The sequence below is a fragment of the Tenrec ecaudatus genome, chromosome 12, assembly GCF_050624435.1.
Source record: "Tenrec ecaudatus isolate mTenEca1 chromosome 12, mTenEca1.hap1, whole genome shotgun sequence".
Lineage (NCBI taxonomy): Eukaryota > Metazoa > Chordata > Mammalia > Afrosoricida > Tenrecidae > Tenrec > Tenrec ecaudatus.
Genome location: NC_134541.1, coordinates 78,575,108 through 78,589,394, shown reverse-complemented (window position 1 = coordinate 78,589,394; position 14,287 = coordinate 78,575,108). Strand labels below are relative to the sequence as shown.

General features: G+C 46.2%; 1 protein-coding gene across 7 annotated transcripts in view; it reads right to left on the bottom strand.

Annotated features, from left to right (window-relative positions):
• The window catches only part of ENTPD6 (ectonucleoside triphosphate diphosphohydrolase 6), a 32,572-nt gene extending 21,195 nt beyond the window's left edge, over positions 1–11,377 (bottom strand). For 4 of the 7 annotated variants that reach the window (XM_075564179.1, XM_075564183.1, XM_075564185.1 and 1 more), the window contains exons 1-3: positions 11,250–11,377; positions 4,322–4,633; positions 15–91 (exon numbers count right to left, since the gene is read on the bottom strand). In XM_075564179.1, the coding sequence (XP_075420294.1) occupies positions 15–91; positions 4,322–4,604 (360 nt within the window). In that variant the 5' untranslated portion in view covers positions 4,605–4,633; positions 11,250–11,377. Of the gene's footprint in view, positions 1–14; positions 92–4,321; positions 4,637–10,833; positions 11,104–11,249 lie in introns of those variants that run through there. The other 3 variants (XM_075564180.1, XM_075564182.1, XM_075564181.1) reach the window with 3 other exon arrangements.
• Between the last annotated feature and the right edge of the window lie 2,910 nt (positions 11,378–14,287).

Genomic DNA, 14,287 nt, shown 5'->3' with positions numbered 1-14,287 from the left:
CATTGTGAGTTTACCTTTTCGATGTCATCAGCATATGCAGACAGACCTGGCTCCAGTGCACGGAAGGTTTCATGGAGCAAGGTGGGAGTTTCTACGGAGAAAACATTTTTAGAAACAACAACTGCAATTTTCCCTTAAGGCGTCTCTGCAGGAATGCACACATTTAAAGACAGGCTCTGACAACATCAAGCCAATCACCCTTCTGATGAATGAATAGGGTCCCTTCCTTTTCTTTCTGGTTGCACGGGGCGTCTTCAGACAATTTGCCTTCTCTGTCATCTTCAGTGTTTTGCCAGAACCTTTTTTTCAATCAGTTTTTTTTAAGTATAATTTACATAAAACAAACTGTACCCACTGAGAGTGTTCCGCTTTCCCAGTTAATACTTGTCAATTGAACAAATGGAGGAGCAGGTAAAAACTTGCACATTGCAAATATGAAAATCATGTCCTCCATTTTGGGATGGCTACCGTCTACGGAGGTTCGTTTTTTTTCCTTCCTTGTTAAAAATGGCATGTGTTGCACCACTAGCAATCCGGGTGCCTGTGCACACCGCAGCGAAAGGTCTGCTGAGGCATCCTGGGGCCTTAGCACCGACAGAGACAGAGAAAGGCAACCCAGACTAGAACGAAATCAAGGCACAAACAACTTCTGGTAAAGATTTTTTTCTCCAGAGATAAAACTGTGGAATATTTTTATAAACAGTCAATGATGCTGTGTGCACCACAGCTGTGTGCTTCTAAACTATAACACCAACACACTGAGCTCACTATCAACGTGCACTGATAGGACAGGGTAGAACTGCCGCTGTGCGTTTCCCAGGCTGAACTTTTTCACGGGAATAGAAAGCTCATCTTTCTCCCTGGGAGTGGCTGGTAGTTTCAAACTGCTGACCTTATGGTTAGCAGCCCAATGACCAACTGCCACACCAACAGTGCTCCACTCTAGACTATTAGAGCCACTTTTAATCAAAACAAGACTGACATGCTTCTGTTTTCCAAGAAACACTCCCACATCTGACAAATTTTCCCAGTAATAAGCACGTTATCACTGATGAGTGGAAAACGGTAGTTGATTGTAGAAGTGTGTTACTGGTTGTGGTAATTACATAATCTGGTGTCAATCTGAGGATTAAGAGTATAGAGTGGAGTCTAGACTGTCAATCAGGATATAGCCAATGAAGCCTCTGTGTGGGCATGGCCTTCTCCTGAGGATTCTGGCAACTCCTGTATTTCCTTTTTGGAGGTGGGAGTCTCTCTCTCTCTCTCTCAGCTCATTCCCTCTAAGACATCCCTGTGGAGAAGACACATGGAAAGAGGCAGATGGAGCCAGACCTCTGGAGCCAGAGAAGCCAAGTGGAGACCCCTGCCAGTGCTGAGATGCTTATAACACCACTGGATCCACAAGACTTCCCACCCACTGACCTGTGATCTTCCTGCACTCAGTGTCATTACATGTGTTTCATGAGTCTGAAGAGGACTTTATTGATTGGTATCGGACAAATGAGCTAATATTGGACTTATAGACTTGGTCTGGACTGGGATATTTTCTCAATATTTAACTACTCTTGTATATAAAGTTTTTTCTTATACACATACGAGTCTCTCTGGATTTGTTTCTAAGTCTACCCAGACTAACACACCAGTTGGATTTAAAAAAAGGAGGAGAAAATATTATATGTATATGAGAAACACCTCTGCCAAGACATCCAAGAAGCTAATCATGGTGACAGCATTTCTTCACCTACAAAAGAGGAATAAAGTATGGGCAAATATGGGTAGGATGGACCCTGGACATCTTTCTCTATTTTCGTTTTGAGCCATGTAAATGTTATATCTATTAAAGTGAGTAAATCAATTAATGGAAAAGTGATAAATCTCATTGCAAGCTGACACGTACTACCTTACCCTTAGCTTCAAATCCATTACTGAAGTCAGCATGGCACTGAAATATTAACTATTATCCCATGGCATTGCATCAATTCTGATTCATAGTGACCTTATAGGACAGGGTAGAATTGTTTTTGGGGTTTCTGAGAATACAAAATATTTTAACAAATTTATTGACATAATTCATGTACCATACAACTCAATGCTTTAAATATATACTTTTAAACTGTGCAAATAATTTTCAAGTATTTCCTTCATTCCTGTATCAATTATCATTAGCTCTCCATCTCCCTACAACCTATCCTGCCATAACCTTAATTAACTATTAATCCAGTTGCTATCTTTCCAGATTTATCTATTCTGGATTTCATATAAAGAAAATCATACCCCAAAACCACCCCCAACCAAAAAGAAAAACCAAACAAAAAAACTACCAACACCTAAATAAAACCCAGAAAAACATTAATCTGAAAGAAAGCAGAAAATTATAAGAACTGAAACAAGTTAAAAATCGGTCCAATGGGAAAACAAATGGTATAATGCTCAATCTTTCATTTATCTATAGTCCCATAGCAACCTATAGCACAGAGAACTGCCTCTGTAGGTTTCCAAGACTGTACCTCTTCATGAGAGCAGAAAGTCTTATCTTTTTACCACGGAAGGCTAGTAGTTTTCAACTGCTGACTACGGTTAGCACAGTTGGAATCAACTCAGTGGCAATGAGTTTAGTTTTAAGTTGTATCTGCAGTAATCTACTTTAAAATGCACTCTGAGGAAAAGACTGTTCACATCCTTGGGCAATGGACCAAGAATATTCAATGGAGACTTAAGCCAGGTGGGGACTCTGCAAATGGATTTTGGGCTTTCACTGTCATCCATAGCCTACTCCAAACCAGGTGTTCAGAATTTAAGCTAGTATAATTCCCTCATCTGATCTTGGATTTTATTAACCATATTTGTATCACATGAGCTGATATGCCCCTTCCATGTGGATTTAGCTGACACTCAACTTAGATGTCTACTTGTTTTAAGTAAACCTTTGAGACTCCAGATGCTATTCTTTCTGGACACCATCTGATTTCTTCACCACACTTTGCTATACCACCAGTATCTTCAGTGATCCCTTCATGAGGGTCAGTATTGAGCAAAGCCACATTAAGAACAAGTTGTTCTTATATTAGGGCTTATGATTAAGGGTGAGCTCAAAATTCATTCATGAGCCTATAAATCTTTATGGGAACCAGACAACCTCATTTTTCTCCTTCAGATCAGCAGGTGGGTTTGAACCAGCAACCTTATGATCAGGAGCACAATATCCCAGGATGCAACCAGGGCATCTTATTAAACTATTGTAGTAAGTTTTAAAAAGTGCATCCTATTAATTTAGAAATGAATAAATATGCTACAATAGCTTCAGAGAAAGGTGCTGAGAGTCACACTCACTGCTTTGGAGTCAATTCCTCTTCCCAGTGACACTGGAGGACAGGGTATAGCCACATTTGTGGCTTTCTCACACTGTAACTCATTGTAGTAGTGGTTTTAAACTGCTGACCTTGGGGTTAACAAGCCTAGGAATAACCCACTACACCACCAGGGCTAAGTGTCTAGATCTCAGTGTTTGTCAGGATGGCATATGCTCAAGAGGAACAATGAGTGAGAGTTTAGGTGAGAGATTTGCAGAGAGGATTCTGGGCCTGTTTGGGTAAAGGGTCACCCACAATGCTGTAATGTGACATGCCTGGCCAAGGAGGGGCCAATGCCAGCACTGCAAGGCATGAGAGCAACAATGGGAATGGCATGAGCTCAGGGGAGGAGGAAAGGACAGCAGCATTTGCCCAAGTGCTGAGGGCTGGGCAGTGGCTGGGGCTAACACTCGGTGCCCATTCTCAACTCCTGCCAGAGTACCCTGTCCTCACGTGGAATCCATCTGGACAGAGATTCAGTCCAATCTGTCTCTCTAATGCTGATATCCCATTCACTGTTCAACAGGGCACGTAGGTGCAACCCTGCCTCCCAATCTAGGCTCCTGTTCTTGTCTTTTCATTTGACGTTTTGAAATACTAACCCGATCTGTCATATCTGGGGTTATTTCTCGCCTCAACTCACTAGACATGACCTTTGTATTAAGTCACAGTCTGACACTGACCTGCCTTACAGTACACTGGGAGGACACAGGCCACTAAACATCTCCAGGTACTCCGACTGCCCTTATGTTGTTGTCACCAGATCCCTAGTATGAAGCAGAATAACCCTGAGCCCCATTCCACACCAGCCAGTTTCTCTTTAGGAAAATTCTTTTCCAACCAGGAACTAGCTGATTCCAGAGCAAGAAGTCCAGACCACCCCTCAAGAAACCGCCATCTTTTAGGGGAAAGAAGTGCAGACCATGGCATGGGCCTGGAAGCCAAGGCCAAGGCTTTCTGTTTAAGGATACCTCTAGGTTTCTGGGCAAACTGGAAGATGTGTATGCGGGTTCCAGTGCTCCCTGCATCGAACATGATTCCGTAGAAGACCTCCTGGTCATGCCCTGACGTCCCACTGGGGCTGTGGACTTGCTGGTTTCTGTGCGACCCTGCAGCCACCTCAGTGATGCTGAAGAAGGCCTGGGTGGCAGAGGCCCAGTGCCACTTGATGTAGGCAACATAAATGAACAGGCACACAAACAGCCCCAGAGGGTATGCCATCTTCAGGTTCCCATTATTTGGTGTTTTTCTCATTTCTTTCTCTGTCAAGGACAGTCCAATACCTGCTGGAGGAGAAGAGGAGGCAAGCAAACACACATCATGCTGCAGACTGCAGAGCGCATCAGAAATCCATTATGAATAGGAATAAAATGGCCAACCAGAGACTGGGTGCAGTGTTACTCCTGAAATCAGAAGCTCTCTGAAAGCACAACTCCCATTTCACAGAAGAGGCACTGAATGGATAAAGACCAAATAACCTAGCAGGTTTTCATGTCTTGCAAGTGTTAAGTCAGTCAGTGCTCCAAAGCCGGTATTTGCTCCTCCCATAAGTGCTAGATTTCAGACCCGTGGTTTTTGGACTGCTTACTTCTTAGGTTAAAAAGCTATTCCTGAGCTGGAATCCCTCTCAAAACCTTTCCAGTTAACAGAAATGTGTATCCAATCCAATATATTCTCTTCGGCCTTAAGTTTTAAACATGGAGTTTACTTTTGAGACTGTCTGGGAATTAGAGCCTAAGCAGATGTGAGAAATGTGTTTTGATTTAAAACAATATTTTACACCATTCCTCAATGTTTTATCTAGGTTCAAAAGACCAGGTCCTTATGCACAATTAGCATTATGCAGAAATCAGATGTCATGCCTCTCTCCCCAGCCCAGTTACTCACCATCCATTGGGACATCAATGATGCAGATTTGAGGGTTAGAGTGGGGTCCCCTTCCCTACCACCATGGAGCTCTCAGGGACTGGTCATGTGCTGCCTACTGAACTCTGCTGCCCACTGTGGGCAGAGACCCTGACAGTTCTCGGCCTGCTGCCTGCTCTGGGTGGGTAAGCCTGCTTGGCCTCTCTCTTTGCCAGCCTTTAGGAGCTTGCCTACTCTTTCACTCCTGCCCTGCCCCTTCAGGCCACTTTCAGACCCCCACTTGGCTTCCTGCTTATGTCAGCCCGCTTGCTCATTTCTTATTCTTGCCTGTAAAGCCAGGGATGAACAAGAAGAAGGCTCTTATCCAATATTTTGCATTCCTGACAACAGTGACCAGTGACTATCTCATATATTTTGCACATTAGTGACAAGTGTCTGGCAGTGACAAATGCAAGTGCTAGACAAGTGGAGGGCTGGCTGTGATAGTTAAGGGTATATGTCAACTTGGCGGGGTTGATTCTTAGTGGTTTGACAGTTAGATAATGATGTACTTTCGCAGTTGTGTAATGATGCTGTCACCCTCCTTTTGTGATCTGATATAGTCATGTTTCACTTTCACATAATGCCAATTTGTGCATGACTACATGTTCTTTGAGAACAAACCATGTCAATACGTTTGGAGTGAGTGTACTATGCTTTTGTTGACTGCTTGCATGTCAGTGTCCGTGCCCATTCAACAATTTCCACAAGTTGTTCAGTGACGTTGGCTGCAATCTTCACATAGTTTGCATTTTTCTGTTTTGGTTGTCCCATTTTCAGTAATCTAGTTTCCCTGCTTCCTTGCCATTTCATCTTTGTTTTTTTTTAATTATTAAAAAACATTTTATTAGGGGCTCATATAACTCTTATCACAATCCATACATACACATACATCAATTGTATAAAACACATCTGTACATTCTTTGCCCTAATCATTTTCTTTTTCTTTTTTTGTTTTTTTTTCATCTTTGTTTTAAAGTAACTACTGACCACTTGGTTTCAAAGGAACACAGTACTCATGGGTGATATTGTTTTATGAGCCAATTTGTTACTAGGCTGCCCCATAAGATTATGATCTTAAGGCTTCAAACCTGGAAATTCAATCCTGAGTTAAGTTGTAATCTAAGAAGTATTTATTAAAATTTCCCCTATGACAAATCACTAAAATCTGTAAAACAAAACAAAACACCTCAACAAGATGAGTGATCTAGTGGGAAATGGGCATAGGACAGAGTACACCAAAGAAACTATTTAGGGGCCAAGAAACATGAAGAAATACTCACGATCACTCATCATCGGAGAGATACAAATCAAGACAACAATGAGATACCACTTCACACCAGCAAATTAAAGAAACAAACAATAATACAAAATTACAAATGTTAGAGAGGATCTGGAGAGATTGGAACCCTCATTCACTGCTGAATAGTACACTTGTAACCCTATACAACTACTGTGGAATATAGTGTGGTGCTTCGCCACACAACTGGGACTAGAAATGCCATGTGACTCAGCAATCCCTTTGCTGGTGTAGACCCCGCAGAAACAAGAGCCAGAGCACGAACACCCATGCCCACATGAACACCCATGCACACATGAACACCCATGCCCACATGAACACCCATATGCACATATGAACACCCATGCCCACACGAACACCCATGCCCACACGAACACCCATGCACATATGACCACCCATGCACACCCATGTTCATCCCAGTGCTATTCACAATAGCAAGAAGATGGAAACAACCTAAATGCCCCTCCGTGGAAGAACGGGTAAATGGGAAAGAAGTTGAAATTGTCAAAGACGTAATTTAATTTCTTAGATCAATAATCAATACTCATGGAAGCAGCTGTCAAGAAATCAAAGAATGCATTGTGCAAACCTAACGTAAACTTAAAGCCAATCTTTACATAGATTCCAACTCCATGTGCGTCTACAGAACACAGTAGAAGCGCTCCCGACGGCTTCTGCCCCGAGACCTCTTTACCATGCTAACGAGCAAAGAGGACACTTTGATGAGCAAGGTGCATTGATCCAAGCGATGGTGTTTTCAATCATCCCAGATGGCCAAAGCCAGAGAGAAGAAGGCACCTAACAATTTATGCATTTAAATTGTGGTGCTGGAGAGTGGAATTGAAAATATCAGGAACTATCAGAAACCTGAACAAATCGGTCTTGCAGAAAGTACAAGCAGAATGCTCCTTAGAAGTCTCTTACTTTGTTCATGTTACTAGGCGGGTCTACTCACAGCCGAAAGACATCAAGCTTGGTTAAATAGAGCCCAAGCAGCAACAAAAAATCCTCAATAAAATCAATTGATGCCACAATGGATTCAACAATAAATCATACCAACAATTGTGAGGATGGTACAAGACTGGCAACATTCCTTCTGTTATACAGAGGGTCACTATGGGTCAGTCGACAACAAGGGCAAGGCCAGTGTGGAGAATCAAGGCTTCAGATAAGAAGTGAAGTGCCCAACTCATCTGTCTGTCCAGCGGTCACTCTTTCCACCAACCAGCATAAGTGGAGTTGATGCATTTAGGGAGGAGATGGGGACGGTCTGAATTTGAGAGCAAAACTTGGGGTCGGGGTCCACTGCAGCTTGGCAGAAGCCAATTTATGATGTAGGTCTTTACTGAAAGCCCCTTTCCACATTTGGGGTTCATTGGTAGTAAGATGTGTGAAGTGTCTGGAGCAGTGTCCACAAAGACCTGGCCTTGTAGAGGCAGCAGGAAGTCCTAGCCACTTGGAAGCATGGCGCTGCTGTGCAGAAGTACATGGGAGGGTCCAGCTGCACGGCGTAAACAGGCACTGCCCCCACAGGACTCATCTGGAGGGGTGAGGAACTGGAGCTGGGAGAAGAAGCAGGCCAGCCTGCGTCTCCAGCCTTTCTAGGCAGAGGAGGAATAGAATGAGAGTGGTCACTGGGACGGGCACACAGACTCAGACCTTCCTCGGGTCCTCTTCCTGGGCCTTCTGCAACCACACCTGGATGCCCTTGGCCAGAGGATCAGGCCAAATCTTTGACCAGTCTAACTCATAACAATCCTACATAAGGTTTCTGAGATTGTAAATCTTGACAGGAACAACCAGCCTTGTCTTTTCCCTGTAGTGCAGATGGTGGCTTTGGACCACTGACATTGTGGTTAGCAGCTCAGTACCTAACCCACAGTGCCACGCGGACTCCAAGCACTGGCTAGAGGCCCAGCCAGCTGTTGGGAAGGGGCACAACAAACCACCCTTCCCTGAGCACCTGCTGGACATGGCATTAAGGATGTTCCTAACAGTTGCAGATGCCACGGAGCAAACCAATTCTTCCTGATCTCTGGCTTGTGCCTCACTTGGGTCTCCCTGAACCCAGAGGCTTTCTACTGCACTCAGGGCCACATCCAGATTCCTCACCAGGCCTCACCTGCTCTCACCTTCATTCAGGGACTCCCTGATGCCTTCTTTTGCCCCTAACACTCAACTCTTCTCTGCTGCAGGCCCAGGATGCTTATCCACACACCTGGCCAACTCACCCTTATCCCTAAGCCTTAGCTGAAATGCTACTATTACCACCTCCTTAACCACCTCCACCTTGAATGGAGCCCATTAGTCCTCTGTGAGCTCCCAGCTCCCCTGTCCTAGCACTCACAATTTGTAACGGGCTGGGGTATGTGTGTGGTAGGGGGTGAGATTGTTTCTTAGAAACCTGTATCTCTTCTCTAGGCCATGAACTCCACAAAGGCAGGGACCTGGCCTGTCTTTGTCCCTAGTCTATAATGGTAGAGGTCTAGGAGTCTGACCACAGGTGTTCCTCCACCCTCATTCATCTTCATACCATCACTAGATACACTCAAACCTGCTTGTTTAAAATCCTTTAATGCCTCTTTTGAGGCCAAGGAGGTCCTAGAGAAGCCATGGAGGTGTAAAGGCAGCAGTGGGAGAGCTGGGAGGACAAGATGTGCCCAAGAACACTAAAATATGGCTGTTTTAAAGATATGAGCCACACTTCACTCTCCCAACGAAGAAGGCAGGTTGCCTTTGTTGAGAGTCCATCTCCCTCTAAAGGTTCTTTTTGTTTTAAATGAAAAACAAATGACCACCTCTTTTTCCACCTGGAATCTAAAAGAAAACACACTACAAGGAGACATAAACCAAGACCCGTTCAGGCCGCAAGGCAAGTTCATGCTGCTCCCAGGGAGGAGCCACTCCTGGTTCCTGAGGCCCAAATCTAAGGACCAATTTCAATCCTTTGGGTAAAGGTGTTTGTCCAGCGCTAAAACACCCACAAGCAAGAGTGCAGATCCCATTTCTGAGGGTGCCACCAATACTGCCGAGGTTCACCCAAGAAAACAATTTCATTTTAGTTTACTTTTTAAAGGGAAGAGTCCAGGAGCAAGGCTATAAGGAAGGTGAGCCAGGAGCGCAGCGAGGAGGTGGGCAGGGGTGTGGGCTACGTGCTGCTTTGCTGGGGGGCCACCTCTGTTAGGTCACTGTAGTGGCCAGACAGGGGAACCCACACTTTGGAGAGTAGTTTTGCAGGCAGGATCCCGGATTTGCTCCTGTTGAGCTTTCCATGAATTGGGGACAGAATGTGTGGATCTGTGGAAAGTGTGTTCTTTCATGGCCATCCAATCTGTTGTCCAGTTTCCCTAGGTTTTCAGTTAATCTGCAACAGAGCATTAGTGCAAATGGCGAGCCATATGTTGAAAACTAATTGAGAACAAAGTGTATCCAAGAAGAGGGTTATTCACTGTCCAGGAGGTCTAAAATGGCTCTCCTTCCATCGTAATCAAGTAACCACACATTTTCCCTTGGGAAGTGCCCTGAAAGCAGCTTGTTTGTGGTCTGTTCTTTCAACCTCTCCTGTTGTTTCTAAGCTTTTTCACAGGAAGCGAGAGAAGATGCTTTCAGACTTCTTTTACAAAGATAGCTGTCTAACCTCTGTGGTTCTTCATGATCTATCACACAACCTATGATTATTTCTGGATCTGTAACTTGGCCTTTACTACAAAATAGCAGCAGGAAAACCCACCCTCGAACCCCCACTCCTTCCACAGTTCCTGCACGGTGGACGTGGGAGCCGTAAACCCCCTTCCACTCTTTCCTATGGAACCTTTTCCCTGGCGGGTCCAAATTCCATAGCTGAGACCCAGCTCAGGGCAACCTACACTTTGGACAGTCGTACTGGAGGCAGGATCACGGATTGTTCCTGGTGCTACATCTTGCCTCTTGTAGCACACACATGAGATGTGATCGTAATCTTGGAAGGCAGCGGCCTGGGATGGCTTGGCATGTCCAGGTGACTGATCGCTCTGGGTGAGCATCCACAGTGGGGCTATGCCAAAATCTACCGAGCAATTCAGGCTTTCCTCAACCCCTCTAAGGGCTTCCAACTGCACTTCAAATAAAAACCCTCTTCTCACACACACGGCCCATGGTCCAACCTCGTCTCTTTCTACTTCCCCGCTCTCCTGGTGGATTCTTGCTTTCTGTTAGTATCGCTCCACGCTTCTCCCTCCCTCCCTCAGGTGGTTGGCCTTCCCTCAGGGAGACTACGCTGACCCATCACGAACTCCTTACCTTGCCCGGCCACAACCCTATGCCGGTCCTCGCATGCTTGCTCAAGCCTGGACAGCCTGATTTTCCCTGCTGGGGCTCCTAGTGCGGCTGTGAGCCCGGGGATGGGGAAACGGGCTCAATGCATGGTTGCAGCAAGGCCCCGAGAGCCGGGCAGGGAGACCTCGGACCGATGCCTGGCTCAGCCCTTTGCCCAGAGCACCGAACGGGCCCCTCCTCTGCACCCGGGAGGGCCGGCGCGGTGGGCGACCTGCGGCAGGAGCGCGGCCTCTGGCCCTCGGGCGGCTCCCCACGCCCCCTCCTCCGGTGCCCCGCCAATCCCCAGAGCCACGAGCTGCGTCCCGGACCCACGTGCGGGCGGGCGAGGGGATCCGGGCAGGCCGCCGGCGCCGCGCGCACACGCCCCGCGCCGCACTTACCCCGCCGGCCGCCTCCGGCCAGCCCGCGGAGCCGGCGGGCCCAGGCTTACACTCGCCAGCGGTCACCCGTGCTGGGTGGTACCCGGGCAGGGACTCTCCCAGGTGGTCGGCGGGCAGCGGCTGGGCGTGCCTGCGCAGGCGCAATGGGAGCTTCGGGGTTGGACGCGGCGGCGCAGGCGCAGGCGCGCGGCTGGCAGCACTGGCGCCTGGTGGGCCGAGTTCCCTCCTGCCTTGAGAGGGGCTGGTCGCTCCTTGCAGTTCCAGGCCCCGTTTATGGTCCACTTGGTGCAGGAGTTTTCACCTCGATCCTCTGATGGCCTGTGAAATTTCCCGAGTCTCCCACTGTGTAAATCACCCTTCTGTTGCGGTAACGCCGGCTTGAATTGCAACCACCACAAAGAGGTGACAAGTGGAGAACATACTACAGTGGTCTAGTGTTTTGTCGTGCGTGCACCCACAGATGTGTCTTGAGAGAAGCGCCGCCAGAATGATGCTGAGAAGGGAGCACGGCCGGGCATGTTGTCAGGAGAGACCAGTCCTGGGAAAGTGGAGGGGCAGCGAGCAAGAGGAAGAGCCCGGACTCCATGGATCGATCCTGTGGCTGCCTCAGTGGGCTGCAACCTAAGAGCACTTGTGGGGAGGAGGGCAGTGCAGGACGGAGACGTACATAGGGTGGCTATGACTCAGAACCTCCTTGATGGCCCCTGACGCCCAACAAAGAGGTGGGCAGTGAGATCAAGTATCCCGGACTCTTTCCCCTGCCCTGACCGATTTCTTCTGACAAGCAACCAGGGGTGCGGGTTTTTCCTCTCCTCGATTCGTCCATTATCTTTAGCTATTTTTAGTCTTTGGAAAAGTGGAACAAGCCTGGGTTATTAGATCTGGGTGGTCATGTAATTTCCTCCCTGGAAGGGAACGATTCGAAATGTGAGTGGGTGTCAAAAGAGATGCAGGGACACATCCGTGGCAACAAGTCACCCTGTGAGAGGCTGCTCATCAGCACCCAGTTGGGCACTGCTTCCCTTTTAGCACGTTAAAGTATTGAGATTTGTTATTAAAGTGGCAAGGCTGTATCATAGGTTCCCAAACTTATTTTGCCCACTGCTCCCTTTACAGAAAAGAAAAACTCTTGAACACCCCCCCCCCCACCTCTGGCAAATAAAAACTTTCTACTCCCTTAAACAGTTAGTCTCGGAAACTCGGCAGTTTTTCTGTCCTAGGGTTGCTGTGAGTCAGGACTGACTCATTGGCAGTGACTTTTTATAGTCCATTATCCTGGCTAAAGTGTAGGGTCTGCTTTTGCCGGCCTGTGGGTCTTTCAGGGGGTGATACTGCCCATTCTGTGAAACACTGGTCTAGATAATGTCTTATTGATCGACCTTTAATTTTTTCCAACTGTTTGTTAATGTAAAAATACTATCTGTTCATTTATTATGGAAAATATCCTAGAAGTGGAATTGTTGTGGTGACAGATCTGCACTCACCCGTGTTGTTGCTTTATGGCTTTAGCCTTCTTCCAGAAAATTGACTTTGCCTGCCCACCATAGCCATGCTATGTTCATAGCTCCTTTTTGCTTGCACATACAGGAAATCCTTTTGCTTTCTATACTGGGTCACTTTGTGAAGCTGACGCTTGCCATACTTCTTACAGAAAGTCCTTTGAGTTATAGGTCCATTGACAATCTTTGCAGTTACTGGTCTACTCAGTTGAAACAGGAAGTTGACAGTCTGCAATCCTCGCTCACAAGATTGAAGCAGAAGTAGGAACTGACTCTCTTTTCTTCCTTTTTTAAGTGTTTATTTATTTAAACTCTTCTCTTTCTTGTAGAGCATTATCTTCCCCTTCACCTCAGTACACATGTATCAACTCGTCATCCTATTGTTTCACCCACACACTGTAGAAGTTACAGTCTCGTGTCTACTTGTGGATATTAAGAGTGAAGGGGTGGAGTTTAACCTGCCAATCAGGTCACAAGGTAACACCCACCGGGAGGATTCTGGGAGCTTGCTCTTTTTCTCTCACTCTGCTTTACTTTCCTGCTGACAAGCCACGTGGAACGATGCTTATGGCAGTCAGAGCCTTGGAGCTGGAGAAGCCATGTGGAGACCCATGCCAGTGCTGAGATGCTTCCACACCACTGCATCCACAACTTTCCATCTACTGGCCTGTGATCTTCCTGAATTCAGCATCATTGCATGTGCTGTGAGTCTGTAGAAGAATTTATGAACTAGTATCAGACATATGGCCTAATATCAAAATTATGGATTGATCTGGACTGGGCCTGGATGTCTTATTAATATACAATTACTCTTGGATATAGCACTCTATCTTACACACATATGAGTATCTCTGGAATTGTTTCTCTAGTCAACCAGGACTAATACACTGCTCCCACAAGGCCGGTGATTCCATCGCTCTGCAGATGAGGCTGTCTACTCCTGTAAGATTTAAATTTTCTGAAAGCCAAAGTGGCAGTTCTGCGAAGCCCTACTGAGATACTTTCCTTTCCTTTATTTGGTGCTGTCGTGGTTAATTGCTGTGCTATTTATTCCAACTCATGGAGACCCCATGTGTCTACAAATATTCTGTACAGTTTTCAAAAATAATCTTTGGGCAGCTGATTGCTAGGTACATTCAGGTGCTTTAACCCTGTGTCATCCAAGAATTTTTGAATGCTCGTTCCTTTAAGTATGCAGAGTATTTCACAGTGATAGCAGGTCTCCTTTAGGATGAACCACATTTCCATGCTTTATGGGTAGTATGCATCTATAATATTATAGTTCCCTTATACAATTTTTAAGTAGGAGTAAAATGAATATGGTATTGCTATTACCTTCATTAATTATTTCATATCAGAGCCAGCTGAGGAGTCGAACAGTCCTGAAAGGGGGAGTGAGGATTGAGGAAAAAAAAGAGAGACAGAAAGTATTGGGAGGGCAACAGTCTGATGGACTGAAGCACCCGAGTTTATTCTACACACTCCTTATATCCATGCAGAAACAACCCGGGGTTAATTATCTCATTGTTAAGCAAGCAC